We start from the raw sequence: 27,595 nt of genomic DNA, 5'->3' as shown, positions 1-27,595 counted from the left end.
GTTCAATTACCTTTACACTATATGGCACACGTATTTCATTTTATGGTGCACTGCAGATCTAAACAACATAGCCAACATTTTAAAAGAAGTTTAAAAAAATGATGAATAGTTCTTAAAGTTTTTTCAGTTAGGGTATGTCTAAACTACATTCTATTTTCGAAAGAGGATATGCAAATTCTGCGGGAATTTGCATATCTTCTTTCGATCTCATTTTTGAAAGCAGAGTCTGGATGCGTTTTTTTCGGGAAAAAACCCTTTTTCCAAAAAAAAAGCATAACCCCTCCCTCAACGTCCACTACTTTCCCTTTCGAAAGACCCACTTTTGAAAGTGAGATCGGAAATATGCAAATCCCGTGGAATTTGCTTATCCTTTTTCAAAAACAGAACGTAGTCTAGACATAGCCTTACAGACTAACACAGCTACTCCTCTGAAACATTTGAAAAGAATAAATGCATATAGACAACTCATAACAAAAAAATGAGAGAAAGCAAAATCTCTTTACTATGAAGAAAACCTTGTCTATTTTAATTCAGTGTCTTAGATATGGCTATACAGATATTTAAAATGTAGTAGAAATAGAAACTATTTTTTTTTAATTTTGATTAGGAATTTCAAAAGTACAGATTAAAGTAAGGCACAAAAGTCTAATTTAACTCAATGGGCTTAGATAGAGCTTCCGAACTTCTCTAAGTACCCCTGAAAACCTCACCCATATTTTTCCTAAGGGTAGAATTCACCCTTTGGCAGAATTCACACTGTGGAAACCCCTACAGTAGTCCTTATGTGGAAAGCAGAAGTGGAAACAGGATGGCCTGTTGACTCAATAGATTGGTGGGGAAGTGATACTGATTCATTCCAAATCTCCTTACAAGACACCCCTATGAAAAGGAGGTTACTCACCTTGGCTGTAATTGATGTTCTTCGAGATGAGCATCCCTGGGGGTGCTCCATAGCAGGTGTCGGTGCATCCCAGCACCGCAGAGCGGATTCTTCTTAGCAGTGCATTGGGGTCATGCATGCGCGGCAACTTTCCCTTCAGTTGCTTCTCTATCTGGAACCCAGCTTGGTGGAAAAGATTTTTTTTCCAAAGTAGAGGTGAGGAAGGGAGGGTTAGTGGAGTACCCCCAGGGCCACTCATCTTGAAGAACGTGAATTACAGCCAAGATTAATAACCGCCTCTTCTTTGAAATAGACATCCCTGGGGCTGTTCCAGAGCAGGTGACTGCAAAGCAATTTGTCTTATGGAGATAGGGACTTTGGATCAGAAAGGTAAGCTGTCATTAGTGCAGTCTTGTAGGGTGAAGAGGGCCGGTAAAAAGTGCATAGTGCTGGTGAAAGTTTGTTCTGATGTCCATGTAGCAGCAGCACATTATGTGGAGCGATTGGACTAGCTCACACATCCTCAGGAACCTATCAGGAAGCAGGGAAGTGATGGCTGAGGCAGAGTTGAGGTACACCCAATGAACTGTATTGACTGAGCTGGTGTAAGGACTAACTTGCTCTCACTGATTAGGAGTCTCAGTGATTGGAAGCACTGTTGTACCAGATGGGCGCAGCAATAGGTTCTGTCTCAACTTCTTGCCTTGATAAGGCAATTGTCAAGGTATGGATAAATGGTAATGCCCTATTATCTGAGGTGGGCCGTAACCACTAACATCTTGGAGAAAACCCTTAATGCTGTGGAAAGTCCAAAGGGTAACACCGTATATTGATAGTGTTGCATATCTGTCAGCCAACGGTCGGTGTCCTTTTGTTTTAGTGCATGCATAGAATAGAGCTCTTTAAAGATTAAGCTGTCATTTGGTACCATTATTTCTATTTTCTATCTTTATTTTCTTTGTAACAATTTTTTGAGATCTATATTTGCTAGCAGTTAAGAAATAGAGCAATAGCCATTGTAACCATATGATTTATAAGCTTCCTTAATAAACCTGTAACTGTTTAAGCTTCAACCTGACTCCTTCAGTTGCTGTGACAGAACCAAGCACAATTTAAAAGAACTTCAGCCGGTCATAAGGGACAGGTATAGGAAGAGCTTGAGCGTTTGGATTGTGTCACTCCCAGGTGACAGATCCGTTGGGGCATCGCTCAGTCTTCCCTAGACTGACCGCTGCGAAGGGATCCTGTATCCTACCAGCTAAAATCTGAGATGTAATAAGCTCTTCTTATTAATTCGGGGCATCTGTCAGCCTGTTGGCTGCCCTCTGCGACAGGACCCCGGTCCTAGCAGTAAAGGCATGGATGTTAAACTTTCGGGGCGGCCTTCAGCCTCTTAGGCTGCCCGCTGCGACGGGACCTTGTATCTTAGCAGTTAAAGACTTGGGTGTCACACACACACACACACTACCCTGACTGTTGGCTGACAGAATCTAGGGTGAAACGGATAAATAGTCTATGAGTAGGTCGAATGGACACATGGAAGTATGCATGAATGGACACATAAAAATATGTAGGTTGAGAGACAAAAACCAGTCACCAAACTCCAGAGAGGGAATAATGGTGGACAATGTAACTATTTTGAACTCTTGCCTCTTTACAAATTTGTTCAGGGCTCTCAAATCAAGAATTGGGCACCAGCCCCTGATTTTTTTCTGGGTAAGGCAGTAATGAGAATAAAATCTGGTCTTCTGAAATGCTGGGGGAACAGGTTCTATAGCACCCAATTGTAACAGATGATCTACTTCTTGTTGTAATATAGTCTTGTGAGAGGCGTCCCTGAAGAGGGACGGGGTGGGTGTGTGGGTTAGGGGGATGGACAGGAATGGGATGGTGTATCTGAATGAAATTGTCTATAGCACCCATTTCTCAGATATAACGTTGCGTCATTTGTCATAAAATGGCAAAAAAAAAAAGGGGTAAGTGAAAGGTTTCCTAGTATTTGGGAGCTCTGGAGAAGGTAAGATGGTTTTCAATTTCTCGACAGATGCCTCAAATTTGCTTATTGGGCTGAGGCAGATGGTTAGAAGCAGTGCCCTGATTGTGTCTACACAGCTGCATTGATGGTATGGTGGATGGTCTTGTCTTTGGTATTAGTATGTGGATTGCAGGTATCTTAGACTCTGGTGTGGTTGGTATCTGCACTGCCTTCTCTTTGTTGCAGGTATCTGAATGCCAAGGGAGCATAATATGGCCTAGGAGTCTTTCATGGAATGGAAGACCTCGCTGGCTTTCAATGAAAAGAGCTTTTTGCCCTCAAACGGTAGATCTCCCACGGACAATTGGATTTTGCAAGGAAAAGTGGAGGAATTGAACCACAAGGCCTGTCTCATGATGTTGTTCTTGTGGCCGTGGCTACTACGACTAGGGCAGCTTGAAGGGCTGTCCTTGATATTGCCTGGCCCTCTGCTCTAAACTGCATCCTTTTCATCTCTTGTATATTGTCAACAAAGGCGTTGAACTTTGCATAACTGTTGAAGTAATATTTACTGAGGAGCACTGCGTGATTGGCCATTCTTATTTGTAATGTGGCTGAGGTGTACACCTTTTTGCTGAGCATGTCAAGTCTTTTATTATCCCTGTCAAATGATGTGGAACAGTTTTGCTGTTGTTTGTTTCTTTGCCGAGCCATGTCAACTATCAAGGAGTTTGGTGGCGAATGAGTAAATAAAAACTCCGACCCCTTTGGTGGGACATAATACTTGCCTTTGTGCAGATGGGAGAGATCGAGGCAGGGGTTTTCCAAAGGATTTTGGCAGGTTCCATGATGGCTGAGTTAATAGGAAAGGCAATTTTTGAAGACGGCATAGCCTGCAGGATGTTTGTAAGCTTGTGTTGTGTGTCCTGCACTTCCTCCATTGCAATGTTTAGTTCAGCTGCAACTCTCTTAAAAAGTTACTAGAAAGAGGTGAAGTCTTCAGTGGTTGCCAAGGGTGGTGGCATGAGTACCTCGCCTGTCACAGATGGTGAGTTTGTGTCTAATAATGCACCCGGACCTAAACTGGTGGACTACTGCTCATCGATTTCATTCTGTTCCCTCTGTATTAGAGGGGATTTGGATAGGGAAAAGAACGGTTACTTACCTGTAACTGTTGTTCTTCGAGATGTGTTGCTCATGTCCATTCGAAGTAGGTGTGTGCACCGCGTCTTCCGGAGTGTTTTCCCTAGCGGTACCCGCAGCGCCGGCAGGGTGCCCTCTGGAGTGGCGCCGCCATGGCAGGGCATAAGTACCCCTGCCGGCGCTGCCCCACCTCAGTTCCTTCTTGCCGGATATTCCGACAAAGGGGAGGTAGGGTGGGAGTCGAATGGACATGAGCAACACATCTCGAAGAACAACAGTTACAGGTAAGTAACCGTTCTTTTCTTCTTCGAGTGGTTGCTCATGTCCATTCGAAGTAGGTGACTACCAAGCTAACCCCAAGGAGGAGGGGTCGGAACAGTCATAGCACCAGAGTCATAAAGGAAGGTGAACAATAAACAGATTTATTTGAACAATAAACAGTGACAAGTCACCAACCCAGAACAAGACAACCAGATCTATATATTTACATATTTACATCACAGATTCAAGGACTGCGGAGCCCACCCTTGCATCCTCCCATGGCCTGTTGAGGTAGCGCATAATGTGTTGTAAACGTGTGAAGGGAAGACCAGGTGGCTGCCCTGCAAATTTCTGTGATCGGTACCTAGGCACCAAAGGCCACCGAGGATGCCTGCGCCCTGGTGGAGTGTGCCTTCACCTTGGGTGGGGTTTTATCAGCCAGGTGGTAGCATTCTGTGATGCATTGCACCACCCATCTTGATAGCCTCTGCGTGGAAATAGGCGACCCTTTGACCCTGTCCCCAAAAGCAATAAACAACTGTTATGATTTACGGAACGGCCTGGTCCTATCAATGTAGAATGCCAGCACCCGCTTAGCGTCCAAGGAGTGCAGCGCCCGCTCCTTAGAGGAGGCATGGGGCTTTGGGAAAAACACCGGGAGATAAATCTCCTGGGACAGGTGGAATGGTGATACTACCTTCGGAAGGAAGGCTGGATGAGGCCGTAGTTGTTACTGGAAAAGACAAGGAAGGGCGGGTCTATAGTTAACGCCCTTAGTTCCGACACCCTTCGAGCCGATGTAATGGCCACCTTCAATGAAAGGTGCAGCAGGGAACACGTGGCCAGTGGTTCAAAGGGAGGTAGCATAAGTCTGTGGAGGACCATGTTAAGGTCCCAGATGGGAAGCGGGGCCCTCACCGAGGGGTACAGCTTTTCCAAGCCAGTAAGAAACCGTTTAACCACTGGGTTAGAAAAAAGGGAGACTCCTGCTGTACCAACATGGAAGGCGGAGAGAGATGCCACAGGGACTTTGATAGAAGAGAAAGATAGGCCACTAGACCGAAGCTGGAAAAGGTAGTCAAGAATAGTTGGGATAGAAGCCGAGGACGGGTGCACTCCTCTCCGGGACACCCAAGACAAGAAGCGCCGCCACTTGGCTGCATACGACCATCTAGTAGAGGGTTTCCTACTACTGAGGATAACCATCTGAACCTGTCGGGAACATTCCCTTTCCGGTTGGTTCAACCACGGATAAACCATGCCGTTAGATGGAGAGACTGGAGATCCGGGTGAACCATGACCCCCTCGCTCCAGGGTTGAGTTAGCAGATCCCAGACTGGAGGGAGTGCTATTGGGTCCTGGACAAGCATGTCCACCAGGATGGGGAACCAGAATTGTCTGGGCCACCTGGAGGTTATGAGGATGATCGAGGACCGAAACGTCCTCGCCCTGGTCAATACCCTGGAGATGAGGGCGAACGGGGGAAAAGCATAGAGAATGCCCTCTGGCCACACAGTTGTCAGGGCATCCCCCCGAGAATATTTCCCCAGCCGGGAACAGTAGTTTCTGCATTTGGCATTGCTTGCCGAGGCGAACAGGTCTAGGCGGGGATAACCCCATCTGCAGAAAACCTGGCGGAGAGCAGAGTCCTTGAGGGTCCACTCGTGGGCTCCAAAGGATCTGCTCAGCGTGTCCTCTAACAGGTTTTTGCACCCCGGAGGTATTCCGCTTGAGATGTGATGTCATGCATGACACACAAATGCCAAAGTTGTAGGGCCTCTTTGCAGACGGGAGGTGAACGCGCTCCACCCTGCTTATTGAGGTAAAAGACAGCCACTGTGTTGTCCATACGAACCAGGATCGAGCGGTGGGTGAGCCTTGGCAGGAAGGCTTCGCAGGCTCGCCTCACTGCCCGCAATTCCCAGACATTTATGTGTAGGGCTCTCTCGGAGGGGGACCAAAGGCCCTGAGTTCTTTGTCGCCCCAGGTGCGCTCCCCAGCCCAGGTCGGACGCATCAGTGACCAGCGTCAGGGAGGGGGGAGGGGTATTGAACGGGACCTCACTGCGAACCACAGGTTCCTGGGTCCACCATAGGAGGGAGTCCAGAATTACTTTGGGCACTGTAATTATCGAGTCCCAAAGACCCCTGGACTGGTTGAAGGCCTTCGCCAACCACGCCTGCATGGGTCTCATCTGCAACCTGGCATAGAGGACCGTGTACGTACACGCCGCCATATGGCCCAGGAGCCTGGAGCAGACCCGAGGGGTCGTTATAGGGGACTGAGTTAGCCCCGAGATCAGCTCCACTATGGAGAGGAACCTGCTCTTGGGCAGGAACGCCCTTGCCACCCTAGAATCGAGGAGGGCCCCCACGAATTCTATCTGTTGCGAGGGGATCAGGGACACAACTTCTCGATATTTATCAGGAGTCCTAACCTTAGGAAAAGGGCTCTTGTGAGTGCCACGTGAGCTTCTACATGCCCGTACGAGTGACCTCGGATCAGCCAATCGTCGAGGTACGGAAACACGTGCACCCCTTGTTTGCGGAGATATGCAGCAACCACTGCCATGCATTTTGTGAATACCCTCGGTGCCGTACATAAACCAAAAGGGAGCACCGTAAATTGAAAATGGTGTTGGCCCACCATAAACCTGAGGAACCTCCTGTGGCTGGGTCTGATTGCCACGTGGAAGTACGCATCCCTTAGGTCGAGAGTCGCGTACCAGTCTCCTAACTGTAGCACTGGGATGACCGATGCCAGGGTCACCATTCTGAATTTGTGTTTTACTACTGCCCTGTTTAGATCTCGGAGGTCCAAGATGGGACGGACCCCTCCCTTCGGTTTAGGGACAACAAAATAACGGGAGTAAAAACCCCTTCCTCGCAGCTGCAGAGGAACCTCCTCTATTGCTCCTTTTTCGAGGAGCACAGACACCTCCTGGCACAGGATGTGTTCGTAAGGGGTGTCCCTTACTAAGGACGGAGAAGAGGGTTTTGAGGGCGGTGGGCCTAGGAATGGGATAGAATACCCTCCATTTACTATGTTGATAACCCAGGTATCCGATGTTATTATGGTCCATGCATGGGCAAAAAGGGATAGCCTGGACCCAAACAGGGGCCCAGGGTAGGAGATTGGTACGAGACTCTCAAGCAAGGCGTCAAAACTGAGGCTTGCCCTGATGGGAAGGACCGTGAGGACCTCCACACTGGGTATCAGTCCTGGGGCGACGACGTCGACCCCTAGCCCCCTGAGGGTGCGCGGCCGCCCCGGAACCTCCACCGGAGGTCCAGGGACAGCACCTCCAATAATCCCCACGGGGAACCTGGGGCTGCACCCTTCCCTGCTGCCTATAGGACAGCTGTCGCCGCTGCAGAGCCGGCGTGTGAATGCCCAAGGACTTCAGGGTGGACCTAGTGTCCTTCAGAGTATGGAGCCTAGAGTCGGTGTGCTCCGAGAACAGAGCTTTGCCCTCGAAAGGCAAGTCCTGAATAGTATGCTGCACGTCCGGGGGAATTCCCGAGATGTGGAGCCATGCCCCCTGACGCATAACGACACCAGTCGCCATCGTGCAGGCCGCTGAATCCACCGAGTCTAGGGCCGCCTGGAGAGCGGTTCGCGAAATGACTTTGCCCTCTGAGGTAACAGCCGCAAACTCCTGACGGTCCTCCACAGGGAGTCTGTCACGGAAGTTTTCGACGGCCTGCCAGGTGTTAAAGGCATACCTACTCAGCATCGCCTGCTGGTTTGCGATGCAGAGCTGTACGCCCCCGTGGCGTAAACCTTACGGCCCAATAGGTCCAGCCTCTTAGGCTCCCTAGCCTTTGGAGAGGGCCCCGGCTGAGGGAGTCTTTCCTTTTGGGCCGCGGTCTGCACAACCAAGGACCCATGGGTGGGTTGTGAGTACAGGTGATCATGCCCCGAGTTTGGGACGTAGTAACGCCTCTCGACCCCTTTTAAGGTAGGGGTCAAGGTTGCCGGCATTTGCCACAGGGCGTTGGTAATCTTTGATAGCGTTTTGTTGAGCGGTAAGGCTAATCGCTCAGGTGCGTCGTCCGTGAGGATGTCCACCATTGGATCTGTGTCCTCAATAACAGGTTCCACCGGCACGGCCAAATTGGCAGCCATGAGGCAGAGGAGGTCTTGCTGTGTGCGGGCATCCATTGAGGGCAGACCCAGTGCAGGGTCTGCTAGTGCCTTGTCCGGGGATGATGACGACGATGACTCCTGAAGTGGCACAGGAACAGTTGTCGCCAGCTGCAGGGCCGTCTGCGTAGCTTGTGCTCCCGATGGGTCCACCTGCGGTGCCGACGGTTGCGGTGCCGCTGGATCGGGTTGGGGTGCCCAAAGAGGGGAGGGAGGGGCTCGAGACAGGTATGCAGACGGACGGGAACGGTGCCCTGATGTCCCTGACCCCAAAGAAGGAGGCAGCTGACCTTGCCTCTGGTGGTAGGCCCAGGGGGTCCAGAAAGGCCACTGTGGGTGTGGAGGCTACGTTTGTTGAGTGTGGTCCCTCCTATGCCTGGACCTTGATCTGTGTGTCAAGGATGCCTTCGAGGAGCCCAAACAGACGGAGGAAGCATCCGAGTCCGAGGAATAATCGGACTCCGGCCAGGGTGGAGCCGATGAAGAGAGCGGGGCAAACCTTGCCATTGACTCGGGCTTGCCCGCATGAGTACATCGTGGCCGCACTATCTGTGGGGCCGGGGGACCCAGGGCTTGTGCCGGAAGGCCCACCGGCGGTTGCGGCACCGGGGTGCCCAGGCCTGGTGCTGGCTGAGGCGCCAGCAGTTGCGGCACCGGGGTGCCTAGGCCCGGTGCCGGCTGAGTCGCCAGCAGTTGTGGCACCGGGGTGCCCAGGCCCGGTGCCAGCTGAGTCGCCAGCAGTTGTGGCACCAGGGTGCCCAGGCTCGGTGCCGGTTGAAACGGTGCCCAAGGTTGCGGCACCTGGGTGCTCAGGCCCGGTGCCAGTTGAGTTGTGTCCGGCGGTTGCGGCACTGGGGTACCCAGGCCCGGTGCCTGGCGAGACCACTGGGTCAATGCCGGTGCAGATGAAGGCACGGAGACAGACACCGGCCCCTTGGTGACCTCCACGGAGGAGAGAGATGTCTGAGTAGACGCTACATGGCTACTCAGATACGACACCGGCACTGCCATGCGGGGAGCTGGCAAGGAGCTCAGCTGCATCTCAGGTTGCGCATGGATGGAAACTCCCTGGGAGTGATGGCTCGGCGATGATAGGGGAGCCAAGGTAGTGATCGGTACTGACCCCACATGGGATGGTCCCGACAGAAAAGCCACTGTAGCATGCCGACCTGGGCCATGCTGGGGCGAAGCCGCAGTCAGCCGAGCCTCCGACGATGGTGACCTCGACCCTTCCGAGTCCACCGAGGATGGCGGGGAGGTTGTGAGGCTAATAAGGTCCTGCGCCGCCTCGAACGTATCCAGCGTGGATGGGCGGTGCGGAGGTAGGCGACCAGGACTACCTAGGCCTCCTCGGTGCCGACGGTGCGGAGGGGACGATAGGCACACCGGAGAGCCCACAATGCGGTGCCCCACCGACATTGTCTTCTTCGAAGGGGACCTTCCCTGGGATTTCTTCACTCTCTTAGTTGGAGGAGAGTGCAATCGTTGCCGGGACGTCGATGCCGACGCGCGGTACCTGTGAGGGGCGTCCCGCGTAGAAGCCGGTGCGCTGCGCACCGCAGGCTGATCCAGCGGCACCGGCTGAAGCGCTGTCTCCATGAGGAGAAGTTTCAGGCAGGAAACCCTTTCTTTTCTGGTACGGGGCTTAAAGGACTTACAGATTTTACAGGCAATAGCCAGATGAGCCTCACCCAAGCACCTAAGACAGTTGTCGTGAGGGTCGCCCCTGGACATAAACTACCCGCAGTCAGCACACGTCTTAAAGCCTTACGGCCCTGGCATTCCTTACCCCCAAGGGGGAAGGAACAAAGCAAATAACCTAACTATCTAAGGGTACGTCTACACTACAGCACTAATTTGAATTAACTTAGTTCGAATTAGTTAATTCGAACTAAGCTAATTCAAACTAACACATCTAGAACTAAAAACTAGTTCGAATTAGAGTTTTTCTAATTCGAACTAGCGCGTCCACACTGATTGGACGCAGGGGGGCATTTAAGGGCGGCTGAAACAGGTTCTGGCAGGGCATCAGGTCAGTAGTTGCTTTGTGTGGCTGCTGTCTGAGGCTTGTGCTTAAAGGGACCCCCCCGGACAGCCGGTTCTCAGCTTTTCCTGCTTGCTTGCCAACCTCACCGAGGGACAGCAAAGCGTTGGTCTCTGCGCCCGTCTGTGTCGGTGCTTCCCTTCGGGGACGCTGCCGCAGGTGGCAACATGGAGCCAGAGCTCGCCCTGCATCTTTTGGTGCACTTTCTGGACTTGCTGCTGCAAGCCTGCCAGCAATGGCTCGAGGCTGCCTGGCACCACCTGGTGCACGTCAGCCCCCTGCCTCTCCACCTGGCCGCCCTGGGGGCCGCGGAGGAGCTGCGGTGGCGCCCCGGCACCGGCATGCCCCGCCGCATCTGGCGTCTGGACACCAGCAGCGACTGGTGGGACCGCATCGTCCTGGAGCGCTGGGAAGACCGACAGTGGACCCAGAACTTCAGGATGAGGAGGGACACCTTCCTGGAGCTCTGCGAGTGGCTCGCCCCTGCTCTGCGCAGAAGGGACACTCGCATGAGGCCCGCCATCCCCCTCCAGAAGCGGGTGGCCATCGCCCTCTGGAAGCTCTCCACGCCGGACAGCTACCGATCCGTCGGGAACCAGTTCGGCGTGGGGAGATCCACCGTCGGAGCGGTGCTCATGCAGGTATGGCACTCGTCGGCCACTGCACCGGGGGGGGAGGGGGGCGGCAAGGAAGGGATGGGCCGCCCCAGGGACAAAGGGGGGGAGGGAGGAGGTGAAAGCGCACCACACCGGAGGGGTCGGTCTGTCCCAGCCGTACTACACGCCGCCAGGGGGGTTGCTTCCGGGAGTGGGGCGTGGGGCACTGCCAGGGCATCAATGCTCCCAGCCACCCGGGCGCCCCACTGATTGGCGCTTTGCTGTGTCTCTCTCCACAGGTGGTCAAGGCCATCAAACCGGGTGCTGCTCCGCAGGGTGGTCCGCCTCGCCGACCCGGACGCCGTCATCCGGGGATTCGGCGCCCTCGGCTTCCCCAACTGCAGGGGGGCCATCGACGGGACGCACATCCCCATCCGTGCCCCGGAACACCAGGCGTCCCGTTATGTGAACCGCAAGGGGTACTTCTCCATCCTCCTGCAGGCCATGTGTGACCACCGGGGACAGTTCACGGACATTAATGTGGGCTGGCCGGCAAAGCACACGACGCCCGGGTGTACCGCAACTCCTCCATGTGCCAGCGGCTGCAGGACGGGACCTTCTTCCCCGACCGCCACATCAGGGTCAGGGACGTGGACATGCCCGTGTGCCTGGTGGGGGATGCCACCTACCCACTGCAGCCATGGCTGATGAAGCCCTACACGGGGCACCTCAATCCCTCCCGCCAGGCCTTCAATGCCAGGCTGACCAGGGCCTGCATCGTGGTGGAGGGGGCCTTCGGGCAACTGAAAGCCCGCTTTCGATGCCTCCTCACCCGAGCACAACATCCCACCCGTGGTGGCAGCATGTTGTGTGCTCCACAATTTATGTGAGAGAAAGGGGGAGGCTTTCCTGCCAGCCTGGATGGCTGAGGCTGAGCGCATGGCTGGCCACTACGGTCAGCCCTGCACCGCCGCCGTCCGGGAAGCCCAGCGGGGGGCCGTCCGGATCCGGGAAGCCCTGCGGGAGAGCTTCCTGGTGGAGGAGGAGGACTGACCTCTTCCTTGCATGCCCCACTGGGGCCTTCTTCCACCCTACCTCCCTTCCCCTTTCCCCTCCCTACCTACTGTCAAATAAAGACACCTGTTTTTCAAACAAAAACATCTTTTTATTTTACATAACTGGGGTGGGGGGAGGGAGGAAGAAGGGTGGGAGAGGGGAGGGGGAAACCTAGGACGAGGGAGCAGGAAGGGGAGGGAAGGGAGGAAGGGAAAGGAAAGCTCAGGGGTGGGGGTCCGGCTGCCTCTCCAGTCTCGCAACACTGCGGGTCCGGGGGCGTTGGTGGGGAATGGTTGTGGAGGGTGGGGCAGGAGGGACGGGGGGTGTGGAGGAAGCGGGAGCAAGAGGGGGAGCCGGAGCAGGAGGAATTGGGAAGCGGTTGAGCAGGTTCTGGAGGTGGCCTCGCAGAGCACGGCCCTGCTCCTCCAGGGCCTCCAAACTCCTCCAGCGCAGCCTCAGGTCCTCCTGGACCCAGTGGTCCTGGATACGGATCTGTTGCTCCAGGAACCGGAGGTGCCACCTCTGGTACTCCTCTTGGTTCCTGGCTCTCCTGATGGCCCAGGCGCGGACGGCTGCTGCAGGCCCAGGTGCTGCGGCTGTGGTGAAACAAGAACAGCGGTCAATTACCCCAGGGGCCCAGGTATGTGAAACCCAGCTCCCCTCTGCAAGGCCAGGGCCCCTGCAGGATCCCCAGCTGCTGCTCTGTGGTGGGCAAGGCCCAGGCGCACGGTCCCGGGGCTCCCTCTCGCCCCAGCCCTCCGTACACATAAGGGGAGAACGATGGTACTCACAGGTGGACGCCTCCCCGGCCTCGGACGACACACGTGAGCGATTCTGTGGGGTGCCTCGGGGGTCCCAGGTCCTGGGCAGGCTGCCGGAAGGCTCCTGGCTCTCGGAGCCCTCCTCCTCCGTCTCCTGGAGCGGTCCCTCTGCCCCGGGGTCTATCACGTCCCGGGGGGCAGGGACGGCATGAGCCCCCAGGAGGCGGTCCAGAGCCTGGAAGTGGGGGCAGGCCTCCGGGTCGGCCCCTGGCAGGCAGGCCCAGGAGTAGGACTGCTGCAGGTCCTTGATTTTGCAGCGCACCTGCTCCCGGCTGCGCTGGTGGCCCCTGGCGGCCAGGCTGGCAGCCATGCGGCCGTAGACTGCCGCGTTCCTGTGGCTAGTGTGGAGATCGTGGACATTGGAGGCTTCCCCCCAAACCTCGATGAGGTCCACGATCTCCGCACTAGACCACGCGGACGCCCGCCTCTTGCGGCCCTGGGCAGAGTCCTGGGAGCCGCCAGGCTGGTCCCGGGAAGAGGGGGAGGGCTGGGTGTCATCGGGTGGCTGGCTCATGGGTGTTAGCTGCTGGGTGTGCTGGCACGGGTGCTGGCAGCCTTGCAACTGGCACAAACTGTGTAGCCAGCCCGTGGCCCTTTAAGGGCTCCGGGGCCGGGAGGGGGGCAGTAGAGTTTGCCTGGTGTTGGCCAGAGTGGCCACCAGGGCAAGCTGGGAAGGGCTAGCCTCCCACTAGTTCGAATTAAGGGTCTACACACCCCTTAATTCGAACTAGTAAGTTCGAACTAGGCTTAATCCTCGTGGAATGAGGTTTACCTAGTTCGAACTAAGCGCTCCGTTAGTTCGATTTAAATTCGAACTAATGGAGCGCTAGTGTAGCGCCTATGAAAGTTAGTTCGAACTAACGGATGTTAGTTCGAACTAACTTTGTAGTGTAGACATACCCTAACTATGAGAACTATTTACAACGAATGTGAAAAACGGGAACCATTAACTAACTAAGTAGGCTGGGAGATATGGAGACGCTCCAACGACCGTCGCTGCGGTAAGAAGGAACTGAGGTGGGGCAGCGCCGGCAGGGGTACTTATGCCCCGCCATGGCGGCGCCACTCCAGAGAGCGCCCTGCCGGCGCTACAGGTACCGCTAGGGAAAACACTCCGGAAGACGCGGTGCACGCAGTGCACACACCTACTTCGAATGGACATGAGCAACCACTCGAAGAAGAACAAAGTGCTTTTGTAGGTGTGCTCTGTCTTATATGGCCTTTTTTTGTGATGTTAAGGCCATGGGCTCCAATATTGCCATTGCAGTAGATAAGGCATAGGTGGTGGTATCCACGAGTATGGAGCCCAGGGGCCAGGGTGGCAAAATCAGCATGGGACGAATGTCCTGATGTTTTTGTGCGTGGTGACAGCTGTGGTGAGAAAACCTGTGGCTCCTCCTCATCATCATCACTTGATAACGAAGTAGGTGATCACATGTATTTTGATGGTGTCGAGTAAAATAGTTTGTCAGTGCTTAAAAATGGAGAGTTAAAAGTTGAGACCGCAAGGTCTCTCTGATGCCGGTAGCTAATGGTAGGAGTGAAAGGCATTGAGGCTAATGATTTTGCAAGTGGCACTGGCACTTGTGGTATTCTACGTGCAGAGCACACAGTGTGAGAACTTGCTGTGGTCAGCAAAGGCAGGAGGGTGCCAATAGGCTGCTCTGTCAGCTGTTGTGGTAACGTAGTAACCACTCTCGGTGCCATGATCTCAAGAACTGTGCTTTTTGGTGCCGTACTCGGTGCCAAGTTCTGTGAGGCAGGTAGCCTCTGTACAGGCACCATGTGAGGCACGTTGGTGGGGAGCTCGGTCAGCATCAGAGGTGCCCAGCTTATTGTATGTGCTGAGGTGTGATTTACAGCTTTAGTCACCTGCCACTTCGTCAAATGCCATTTAGGTGAGTGCAAATGTTGTGGCAGAGAGGTGGCACAGTTCTTCAGTGATTTCTTTGGTTTGTCCCTCTTATCATTGGCAGTCTGCTGAGAGCCCGATCTGAGGAAGGGTGTTTGCCCTTCTCAATCATGAGCATTTTTAAATGGAGGTCTCTGTCTTTCCGCATTCGTGCCTTAAGTTTAGCACAGTGTGGGCAGTCCCTTTGAACGTGGGAGTGCCTAAGGCACCTGACGCATTTTATGTGGCAGTCTGAGGGTGGCATTGCGTTGTTGCAGTCTATGCAGCATTTGGACCCTGGTGAGCCCACTGTTCCGGGTGATCTTAAACAGCGGGAGAACCAATTTGGGGTCAACAGTGATTTTTGTTTTGTTTTGTTTTTTGAAGAACTTGATGAACAACCAGGGAGAAGAATTTGCAGTTAATCTATCTATCTACAGAGAACTACTGAGGAACGAAGAGCACTGCAATGATCCATCTTGAGCTGGGGACAATGAAGGGAGGGTGGCTGTGCATGCACAGCAGTGCTGGATGGTACTGCGTAGCACCGTGCATGCGTGGCCCCAATAAACTGCTAGGAAGAATCCGCTCTACAGTGCTGGGATGCACCAACACATGCCGTGGAGTACCCTCAGGGACGTCTCTCAAAGAAAATCTTCTGTATTCCAGAATCTCTCTTTTTACTTTTTTTTAATTTTTTACTCTTTGTTGGGCTTATAGTGGCTTGGAAGTTGTAGTAGCCTTATAATACACTCCAAGAACATTTTATTAATACACAGCCTTGGTTTATTTCTACCCATCAACTAACATCTTTAAATTATTGTTGTTATATTATTGCTATGATGTATATAGTAAACATTACAGACTTGACAAAGCCCTGGCTGGGTTGATTTAGTTGGGATTGGTCCTGCCTAGAGCAAGGGGCTGGACTTGATGACCTTCTGAGGTCTTTTCCAGCTCTATGGTTCTATGATACTATGACTTTACAATCCAAGATAACGATAACACACTTTCAGCCTCGAATCAGACTTATTTTCCAAAAAGTCTTTGTTCTTGAATGAGCTATTTAGAAAATGAATCAACAGTACATATTACTCAACCTGTTACTTGGAAACGGATGCTTTTTCTAGAAACATTAAGGTCTCTCTGACATGACAGAATCAGGTAACAGTGAATCAAAAATTCAGAAAAAATATAACGATAATTTGCATCTAGACACTAAGCACTCTTCAATGTTGATAGGTCAGATCTGACTATCTTATTTAAAAAGCCCTTTGAAATCATCTTATATAGTATATGTTAAACACAAAGTAATTTTAAGACCGTATTAGTTGTAAATTCTTGAGATCTATTTCACATTTTAATGCAAAATACTTCATAAATATACAATTTGATATAACTGATTTCACACTGATAAACATACCTGGGGAACTTTATTCAAATGCAAAAATCCTGGACTGACTATGGTATTTATGAGTGGAGGTAAACCAGCAGATACTCCAAAAACTGCTTGAGAAAACACAAGGCATTATGTTTGACAAAGTTATAGAACTTTTAAAAGTTAGGCAAAGAATTATATTTATCAGTTATATACACTTTATATAGTTGCCTTTTTCTAAATGTTTCTATAGGGTTTAACATTTAATTGATTGACAAAAAATCAGCACAGTGAACCCTTTTAATACACATCTGGCTGAAACTTATTATTCATAGAGACATTTATCTTGTAATTAATAATACACAGGAGAACATCTTTATTTGCCTGCAGCTCCACTGAAGTCAACAGGGTTCCTCAAAGGAACACAGGTCTTCTCACTCACTTTACACTGCTGGATTAAGGTCTTTAAGTGCATTGACAGACAGTCATTAAACATACAATTTTTGCATAGTCAACTGTAAATAGGCAATAACTTAACATGTCATCTACTGTCCCTTAGAAGTTAATGGCAAAATCCCTGTGTTTTCAGTGAGAACATGAGGACTTTGGGATGCAGGAGGTTTCTCAGGGCTGGGGGGCTCAAGGTAGAACAAGGGGGCCAGAGCTCAGGCTTATCTGGGTAACTCCCTGCTGGGGACAGTGAAGAGGAGCCCCTTTCTCTCAGTCATGGCAGCTCGCTGATGGAGCCAGTGGGGAGAGGCTCCTCCCCACCATTCCTGGCAACTTTGCAGCTTAGAAGAGATTTCTCTCCCCACTGCAGCCCTGATCCCCGGCATGGGACTTAATGGGAAGCTGCACATCTGCATGGCCATGCAGCTTAGAGGGAACTTAGGTCCTAGGAGCAGGAGAGTTGTGCTGGGGAGACCCACAGTATACAGTACTGTAGCCCACAGTGCAGCCCAGGAAAGCTGCTCTAACTTGAGTTATCTTTATACTGCAAAAACAGTGTGTTTTAATCCATGGTAATGAACACAATTTTGTTAACTTCACTTAAGAACAAGGTAGACATACCCATAGACAGACCCTGAAGGCTAAGTTAAATGAGGAGCCTCTCTGTCCCCCAAAGCAACCCAGGATGGTAAGGGTGTTAAAGTGGCTTAAAGCTACCTCATCTCTCCCAGCTGTCTTAGAAGCACTGTGTAGATTTTCATCCATAGATTTATAGAACAATCATTCATTTTCAGGGCTGGTGGGTCTAGGCTACAGTCTAAGACAGGGGTCCCCAACACAGTGCCCGCGAGCGCCATGGTGCCCACCGGGGCATTTCTGTGCGCCCACCTAGTGAACAGGGCCAGCCCAAGCCATTCTTGCGCCCTGGGTGTCCGGCAGATGCACAGCCCCCACCCCGGGCACACGGCACATGCACGGTGCCACCCCCAGGCACGCGGCACATGTGCAGCCCCGCACCCGGGCACTCGGCAGTCCCAAAAGATTGGGGACCACTGGTCTAAGTCAATACAACTTACATCACTCAGGTGTGTGAAAAAGACCCGTCTCCCAAGGTAACATCAGTTTTATGTTGTCAACATCAGTACTATGTCAGCAGCAGATGTGCTTCTGCTGCTCACCAAAGTGGAGTAATGATGCTGACAAGAGAGCGCTCTCGCAGTGCAACTGCACCAATGTTACATTGTAGTAAAGACTTGCTCCTAGTCTTCCCTCACTGATCTCCTCAGACGGAGTGTTCCCTTATTCCTGACCTAACATTAATTCTTTGATACACGATACATTACTTTGGAAGAAAGACCTCATCTAATAGCATCTTTGTAAAATGTTATTTACATCTATGGTTGTGACTAAAGTTCTCTCTAAGATGTGCAATGGTACAGCCCCATAGATGCTTAATGAGCCCCACCCAATGGCTCAAGGCAGAGATGCAGGGAGAGGACATGGCTGGAAGAGGCTCACTGCTTTGTCCTCAGCAGGGAGCTGCTGCAGTAGCAGAGGGAGAAGTGCCCCTCCCCCAGCCAAGCAGCTCCACGCCCAGAGTCCTGAGTCCCTGGGTGGGGTCAAGCTGCCACACACCTTAGAGGGAACTTGAGTTGTAACCCTGTTTTAATGGGATTGACAGGACTGGCTTACACTTGCTGCAGCTCAGGACTGAAGCCCGAATCGAACCTCTTGGGCTTCAGCTTAAGACCCCTTGTCCAGGGCAGTGAGGCTCAGGTTTTAACCCCCTCATCCAGGGTGGAGGACTGGAGTTTCAGTCTTCCACCCTCTCCCACCCTGAGATTATGTCATCGTTTCTGTTGTCAGAAGGGGGCTGTGGGGCGATGAAGTTTGAGAATCCTTGATGTATGGTAACATGTAAGTAAGAAATAATTTTAGAACAGTATGAACTGCGGAGGGACTTGAGTTTCAAATTCAGATCTGGAACCAAATCCTTAAAGTCTAAGGGTGTTTGGATCAGAGGTTTTGCTTTTGGCCAATTTCTAATATAAATATACATAGATTGGAGAGTTAGCATAAGGGTGCTTAAAAGGAACAATGATATTTAAATTCACTGTTTGCAAAGTTGTAGACACATTGATACCATATAAGATACCCAAAGCAGGTGAGGTAATATCTTTTGTTGGAGCAACTTCTGTTAGGGTATGTCTACACTTGCACCCTAGTTCGAACTAGGGATGCAAATGCAGGCATTTGAAATAGTCAATGAAGCGGGGATTTAAATATCCCACACTTCATTAGCATGAAGTCGCCAACGCGTTACTCTGAATGCCAGCTGTTTCGAAAATGAAAGTGCGCGCCGGGACGCATTAGTTCGAACCAAACCCCTTGTGTGACGGGGTGCACCCGTCCCTTTGTCCTCCCGCGGATGACCCCGAGACCCTAGGGATCGGAAGGGAAGCTGGCGCCCCCCCCCCCCGGCGGTGTGGCGCATGCGCCAAGGGCCGCACGCCACGTTTAAACGCAAGGCGGGATCAGCTGGGGAGGGGCGGAATCAGCTGGGGAGGGGCGGAATCGGCTGGAGACGCCGGGGCGGCGGAATCAGCCAGAGACGCTGGGGCGGCGGAATCGGCCGGAAATGCCGGGGTGACAGGAAGGGCAGAAGTGGCTGGCGAGGCTGGGGAGAGGGGAGGACGGGGGAGGAGAGACCGCAGACCAGTGGGGAGCCGAGACGCCGGAGGAACAGGGCAGCGGCTGGAGTGAAGGACCGGGGAGCCCAGACTATAGGCCCCACGTAGAACCCACGTCCGGGGTTGCCGGTGATGACACCCCTTGGCGACGTTCACAACAACCCCCAGGAGGGGCCGTGAGTAACCCCGTGACGGGCGGCAAGACCTCCCCCGCCCAAACGACTGGTGACTATTGCCCAACTGTGGGGAGTTATACGGCTTGCAGCGTGGTAGGTTGGCCTCCCAGGAGCTCACTGGCGTGGGCCAATACCTAACCCCCTTCACTTTACAAGCCCAGAAAAAAGGTAGGGACCGGGGCCTCTGTGCAGTCAATGTGAGGACTCGCTCCCACATGAGCTCAGGGGAGTGGGGGGACAGGGGAGATACGTGACACCTTGGTTCAAACTAACGTTACTAGGAGTTTGCTAATGAAGTGCGGGATATTTAAATCCTGCTTCATTGACTATTTCGAATGCTTGCATTTGCATCCCTAGTTCAAACTAGGGTGCAAGTGTAGACATACCCTTACAGAAAGATATGTGCTTCTGAGTTATACCTCTGCAGAGGTATTAATTGCCCGTTTCATCAGGAATGCTATCTTGCAACACGTGGTAATTCCTAATGCTTCCCAATCTTTTCAATCATGCATTTAGCTGTGACACTGATTACTTTTTTCCATGCCTGAAGATGAGCTCTGTGTAGCTTGAAAACTTGTCTCTTTGACCAACAGAATTTGGTCCAATAAAAGATATTACCTCACCTAGCTTGTCTCTCATGACAGTTTGTTGTCCATATGTTTTCTGTCAGTTGTATAAAGATGACTATTTAGAGGCAATTATAAAAATATGTATTTTAAAAGGTTGCTCCTGCTTATTTTAAGCTAACGATTGCTATACTAAGTGCACTAAGTACACTAAGAATTCTTTTCTTATGTATCTATTTTTTCAAAGGCTTACCATGTTTTCGAGTACGTCTATGCAATTGTGGCTGCAGTAACATTTGCAACATGGCTGGGTTATTTAAACTCTTCATGATCTGCACTGGGTTTGGTTCTGGAAGCAATCCTTTTCTATTGTTTCTCATCTGGAATTAATAGAAATACAGAAACATTAGACTCCGGATTAAATAAAAAACACATTCTATAGTCATGACTACCTTAAACAAATTTATTGGTGCAAACCCTTGATTTATAAAACAAATATGTTTAGAGCCATATTTGGATATTATTTCCATATGTTGCACACCAGAGTTCAAAGATCAGTGTTCCTGCTATTTCCATTCATCAAATATATGTAATTAACCCTTTCGTTGTAAAGCTCATTAGAAACATAGTCCAGCATTTCCTTTACATTGAAATTATCAAGGTTACTGCATTTTCCTCTTTAGGTTTCTAGATCAGAAACATAAGAAAAGTATAAATCTAATACGCATAACAGAATCTTAATAGTCTCATTACTTCTCACTCAACCTTTTAAACCATTCATTCAGAGACTGAAATTATAATGTAACGTTTGTAGCATCAAAAAGATTTCAAATGTACAGGCAGTCCCTGAGTCACGCGGATCCAACTTATGTCGGATCCGTAGTTACGAACGGGGCTTTTCTCGCCCCGGAGGATGCGGGCAGCGGGACCGCCCAGACGCGCCGCGGTCCCACCGCCCGGGTCCTCCGCAGCTTTGCTCCGTGTCTCCCTAGTCTGCTGGTGGGGGGCCCCCCCAGCAGACCAGAGAGACGCGGAGCAAAGCTGCGGAGGACCCGGGCGGTGGGACCGCGGCGCGTCTCGGTCCCGCCGCCCGCGTCTCCATGGTCTGCTGGGGGAGGGGAGCGCAGCTAATGCGCCCCCTCCCAGCAGACCAGGCTTTTCTCGAGGACGCCTGTGATAGAGTAGCTGGGGCACTGCCGGTTGGTCCCGCAGCACCGCTCCTCGGCGCCACTGGACCAACCCGGCAGCACCCCAGCTGCTGTGCCCCAGGCGTCCTGATCTGTAGTCAGCCACTGGTCAGTTTCAGCAGCGGCTGAATCTGGACGCCAGTTCCGACTTAAGTACAAATTTGACTTAAGTACAAACCTACAGTCCTTATCTTGTACGTAACCTGGGTTCTGCCTGTATGTTCCTTTTATGGAAATATTTCAGCATGAAAGAGAAGCTCAAAAATGTGCCCTACAGCAACATGCACCCTCAAACTATCACCTTATTCCTCCCAGAACACAAAACATAGACATAAAATCTATTAGGAAGTTTTTTCCCCTGAAAAAAACATTTTTTCCACAACTCTAAAAAATAAAGAAGGAGATGTGGTCCACAGTTAAGATCAATAAAATATGTCACATTTAATAACACTAAACTCAGCTTCTCTTCTATATAGTTGAGATGAGTAACTCTATAGAAAAGTAGCTGAGTTTACTCTGATCTATCAAAAGTAATGAGAATGTTCTGCTACAATCTTCAAGCCAGCTTCATGTGCCACTTACTTTCACATCCAATTCTCTAGGAAATAATTTGATATGACATGTCGGGCATAAAAGCTTCATTCTATACCAAACATGAAATTAAGTCATTCCTACTATACTGAAATTTATTTTTACATGACATTTACTTCTCATAGTAAGCCAACTTATAGCTATTTAAAAGTATTCTTTCTTAGTTTAGTTTTGAACTGAAACAGTCTCTTATTCCGAACCCCTGCTGTTTATTGTTTATGTGCTTGTCTTAAGTAGAAAGAAAGTTGAGTTTGCTCATTAACTAATGTGAGTTGGCCAACTCAAATCTAAACTCAATCACTTTTCTAGTGAAGACACAAAATAACACTTTAAACAGACTGAGTTATAACTTCAGATCTTGTTTAGAGGAAGGTTAAAAAAATCATCTTTTCATTTGTAAACCAAGCATTTTGATATGTATCCACAACATTTTACAGAAACGTTAGACTCTGGATTGTCTGTTACTTGTCAGAGCAGAACTACAGTTTAAATATTAACATTTAATTTAGTTTGGAAAAAAGAAGATTAAGAGGGGACATGATAGCGGTTTTCAAATATCTAAAAGGGTGTCACAAGGAGGAAGGAGAAAATTTGTTCCTCTTGGTTTCTGAGGACAGGACAAGGAGTAATGGGCTTAAAGTGCAGCAAGGGAGGTTTAGATTGGACATTAGGAAAAAATGCCTAACTGTCAGGGTGGTCAAATATTGGAATAAATTGCCAAGGGAGGTGGTGGAATCTCCCTCTCTGGAGATATTTAAGAACAGGTTAGATAGACATCTGTCAGGGATGGTGTAGACAGAGCTTGGTCCTGCCTTGAGGGCAGGGGGCTGGACTCGATGACCTCTTGAGGTCCCTTCCAGTCCTATGATTCTATGATTTAATCAAGCCAAATGGCTTTCTCCTGTTCAAAAAGAATTTTCATTTGTCTGAGCAATAATTTGATTTAAATAGTAATTTGATTATAAAAGCACTTTTGGACTTCTCTTCCAATGGATTTTATAAATTCTTACATATGTACAATTTATAATGTAAACTTTTCAAGTATTTTCTCTTTGAAAATGGAAGGTCCCTTACCATCCGTTGAGCTGCAATAAGTGCAGCTAATGTGCTTCGCCCGGGTGCTCCAGGAGCACAGTACGATACCTGGACTTTATTTCCTCTGACAGTCATGCCATTTGTGACTTCTTGCACTTCCTCAGCCTGTTCTGCAGTCTCATACTCAATCACTGCTAAGCCACAAATATAATTGCCTTCGTCCTCAGCAAACTGAAATAGCATTTCATAATACACTGAACAAATTACAAACATTCAATAATTATTTTAAAGCATTTTCTCTCCCCTTGCATTGAGCATAAATTACCACTGCAAAATCTTTAACATTTCTAAGACAAAACTATCTTTTAATAGGTTAGAGGCACACATTCCTTTCTCATGCATGTTAAATAAAATCATATAATGTTTTGCAGATGACTATCATGCTTTGTCTTCTTGAGTATCCATTGTCTTTACAGATAATCTCATTGAAAAATCTCAGCTATGTAATATTTGTGACAGTTATTTTATAGAGTATAAAGATACAGAATTAAATTTTGAATGTAAAGTTTTAGCACATATGGCGAGGAGTCCTGTGGCACCTTATAGACTAACTGAAGTGTTGAAGCATAAGCTTTCATGGGCAAAGACCCACTTCGTCAGATGCATGTAGTGGAAATTTCCAGAGGCGGGTATAAATATGCAGGCCAGAATCAGGCTGGAGAGGACGAGGTGGCTGATCAGGTTAGGTCCTGTGATGGCGTTGTGGGCAGAGTTGGCACCGAGGCTTTCACAGGTCTTGGGAGGCAGGCCAGTCCTTGCCTACAGACAACCCACCAATCTGAAGCATATTCTCATCAGCAACTACACACCGCACCATAATAACTAACTCAGGAACCAATCCATGCAACAAACCTCGGTGCCAACTCTGCCCACATATATACACCAGCAACACCATCACAGGACCTAACCAGATCAGCCATACTGTCACTGGTTCATTCTCCTGAACATCTACTAACGTAATATATGCCATCATGTGTCAACAATGCCCCACTGCTATATACATTGGCCAAACTGGATAGTCCCTACGTAAAAGAATCAATGGACACAAATCAGATATTAGGAATGGCAACATACAAAAACCTGTAGGGGAACACTTCAGTCTCCCTGGACACACAATTGCAGATCTAAAGGTAGCCATCCTGCAGCAAAAAAACTCCAGGACCAGACTTCAAAGAGAAACTGCTGAGCTACAGTTCATCTTCAAGATTGACACAATCAACTCAGGATTAAACAAAGACTGTGAATGGCTCGCTAACTACAAAAGCAGCTTCTCCTCTCTTGGAATTCACAGCTCCAGATCAGCTACTAGAAGTGGGCCTCATCCTCCCTGATTGGATCCACCTCGTCATCTCCAGCCTGATTCTGGCCTGCATATTTATACCTGCCTCTGGAAATTTCCACTACATGCATCTGACGAAGTGGGTCTTTGCCCACGAAAGCTTATGCTCCAACACTTCAGTTAGTCTATAAGGTACCACAGGACTCCTCGCCGCTTTTGCAGATTCAGACTAACATGGCTACCCCTCTGATACTTTTAGCACATAGGTATTTTTACATTCACCTTTATTTTCCACAGTAAGAAAATTATAATGTTTTTTATATTTGGTTTGAACGTACTTAAGAACTATGGATTGGTTGGTTTGCAAAGCCACTTGAAAAACAGAAATATGAAGAACATGTAACGATACAGATTACTGATATCTCATGCTTTTTTTGAGCAAGAGACAGAATGGAGGTTGTAGTTGAAGAGTGTTCAAGAAAAATGTACCTAATCAATCAATCTGCTTAAAATACCTATGTGGATTGGAAAAAGGCAGGGATTATTTGTTTGAAACCATTTCATCCTTAGTTCACAGTGTTTCTCATCAGAGTAAATGGATTTTTTTTAAAGAGAAAAGTTGAAATATGCACTACACTCTTAGGCAGAAGCATCCATTCCCAAAATGAATGGAATTAATGTGAGAAACACAAAGTGGGTGAAGTAATATATTTTATTGGACCGACTTCTGTTGGTATAAGAGATAAGCTTTTGAGTCAAATAGCTCTTCTATTGGTCTGGGAAAGGTACTCCCGTATCACAGCAAAATGCAAAGTGGAACAAGTTGTTTAGCATAAATAATTATCACAAATTGTAAAGGACCATTCAAATTGTATAGTGGCCCATTAACATTAATGCAAGTCATAGGACAAAAAGAGTGGGTGACAGGTCGTTGTAATAAGCCATAAATCCACTGGCTAGAAGTTGGTCCATTAAAAGATATTACCTTGCCCACCTATTCTCTCTAATATCCTGGGACTGACATGTCAGAATTACATTTAATAGGGATGTTAGATACCATGTAATTGGGTAATCATGTAATTACATTAAATTTTAGTGAGCCTGGGCCCATCATGAACACAGGCTGCTTTGCGGTAGGCTCTCATGCTCCCCCTGCCTCTTTGGGAGGCAGCAAGGGAGGGGACAGGCAGCTCTGTGGAGCCAGCACATGTGGGGAGCCAGCTTTTGGCACCGGGAGCTAGCTTGAAAGATGGCTTCCCACGTGTACCAGCTCCCGCCAGCCTCTCTCACCTTCCACGCTGCTGCTCTTTCTATCAGAAGGCAGCCCCATGGGATTCAGTGCTCATGGACAGCCAGCTTGATACAGAGGCAGCAAAGCAGGGGGGAGTGCATGTAGCTGACGGGATTAACCGATAAGCCCAGGTTAATTGGTTAATCATGTAATCAACTACATACTGACATCCTTAATACTTAATATAACAAAGAAATTACTATAAAGTCACTGAAAGTCCTGATGTGAAAAAGACACAGCTTCCATTAAATCTAAATAGAAAATCTACATCTAATCCTCAATTATTTAGTATTGGAATATACTGGCCTATAAAAGGGATGTGTTTACAGCCTCTTAATGATACTGAAATAGAGGAAGGGAGTTTAGTACTAACAGTTTTATACAGTAGTTTAGAAATAACTTTCAAGAACTCTTATAAGGAAAGAGGCTGGAAAACCCAAGGATTCATCTATGATGGGTTTCATTTTACACCAAGGTAGCTGCACTGTACAATTATTGGTATAGAGATGCTGCACTTCAGTAAAAAGTGGCTTGCACCAATGCAGCTTACTTTGGTTTCAATCCTGGGCAAAGAAAACTGCTTTGAACATGCAATGATTCCAGTCTTTGTGTAAATAAATTAGGAAATTAAACACTCCAAATAAGAGCATGCTAGAAAAAACCCCTCAAAATTGAACAAAAGTGAATACTTCCTAGAAAAAAAACTGCAAGGTGAAGTAGAAAAAGATACAATGTCTGCCTTTTTCTCTCTTATGCAGAGGTGGGAAACCTTTTTTGGGTTGGGAACCGCACACAAGAGAGAAGCAAAAAAAACCCAAAACCAAAACACACCCTCTTCCCACCCACCGCAAAAAAAAAAACCTCACTGATGTGGCTCCTGACTGAGAAGGAGAAAGACACTCCCCACTTTCCCCTCCCAAACCAGACCCTAGGGAGGTTTTTGCGTGCTCAAGCCTGCAGTGGGGTGTTGGGGGGAGGGGAGATTAGAGTGCCTGCGCAGGTTCCCCAATTCTGGGGGAGGCTGAGCCTCAGGGGCCAGATCCAGGCAAGTTGGGGTTCACATCCAATCCCCAGGTCTGAGGTTCCCTACCCCTGCTCTAATGTAAGCTAAAATTGGTTAAACAAAAGCATGTTTATAAATAGGGCCCTACCAAATTCACAGTCCATTTTGGTCAATTTCATGGTCATAGGATTTTAAAAATGGTAAATTTCATGGTGTTGCAACTGTAGGGGTCCTGACTCAAAAAGGAGTGGGGAGGGGGGAATCACAAGGTAAAAGTAGGGGGAGGTTGTGGTATTGCTACACTTGCTTATTTCTGCACTTGCTGCTGGCAGTGTTGCTTCAGAGCTGGGCAGCTGGAGATTGGTGGCTGCTGGCTGGGAGCCCAAATCAGAAGGCAGAACTGCCAGCAGCAGCAGCAGCACCACAGAAGTAAGGATGGTATGCAATGGTATTGCCACCTTTACATCTGCACTGCTGCTTCCAGAGCTGGGGCTTCAATTAGCAGTTACTATTCTCTGGCTGCCCAGTCCTAAGGCAGTAGCAAAATAAGGGTGGCAATACCATATCTCCTCTAAAATAACCCTGTGACTCCTGCACAACTTTCTCTTTTGTCAGGACCTCCAATTTGAGAAATTACAGTCTCCCTACACCATTCCCCCACCCCATGAAATCTTTATAGTATAGAGAAAAAGTACACAGTAAAAGTCTAGATTTCACATGAGGAGACCAGATTTCACGATCCGTGATGCATTTCTCATGGCTGTGAATTTGATAGCACTCTATTTATAGGACAAACACATAGGGAATGTGGGTATTTTTAGGAACTATTTATAAACATCTGGATTCAGCTCTTACTGAAAAAACAGCCTGTATTTCCAACACATAAGGAGGCAATGGAAAAAGAATGACTTAAAGAGAGTAAAGTTAAGGATAAAAAGAAAGAAATACAGAAAAAGAAATAAGTTCCCAAGCAGAATTCTCCACTGACTTCACAATTCATATGATGAAATGTGTGTGAGCAGCAGAACTAATATACTCCAAGAGTGATGTAATGGGACATCTGATATGGAAGTGTT

The 27,595-nt window shown here is 49.2% G+C and overlaps 1 protein-coding gene across 3 annotated transcripts in view; it reads right to left on the bottom strand.

The window, feature by feature from the left end:
- Window positions 1-27,595, bottom strand: part of RAVER2 (ribonucleoprotein, PTB binding 2) — a 74,470-nt gene that overhangs the window by 21,763 nt on the left and 25,112 nt on the right. For 2 of the 3 annotated variants that reach the window (XM_075936162.1, XM_075936164.1), the window contains exons 4-6: window positions 22,926-23,117; window positions 20,327-20,453; window positions 16,237-16,322 (exon numbers count right to left, since the gene is read on the bottom strand). In XM_075936162.1, the coding sequence (XP_075792277.1) occupies window positions 16,237-16,322; window positions 20,327-20,453; window positions 22,926-23,117 (405 nt within the window). The remainder of the gene's footprint in view (window positions 1-16,236; window positions 16,323-20,326; window positions 20,454-22,925; window positions 23,118-27,595) is intronic. The other variant, XM_075936163.1, reaches the window with a different exon arrangement.

Source organism: Pelodiscus sinensis, chromosome 9, assembly GCF_049634645.1.
Source record: "Pelodiscus sinensis isolate JC-2024 chromosome 9, ASM4963464v1, whole genome shotgun sequence".
In the NCBI taxonomy this organism is placed as follows: domain Eukaryota; kingdom Metazoa; phylum Chordata; order Testudines; family Trionychidae; genus Pelodiscus; species Pelodiscus sinensis.
This window is presented reverse-complemented; position numbering and strand designations above follow the sequence as displayed.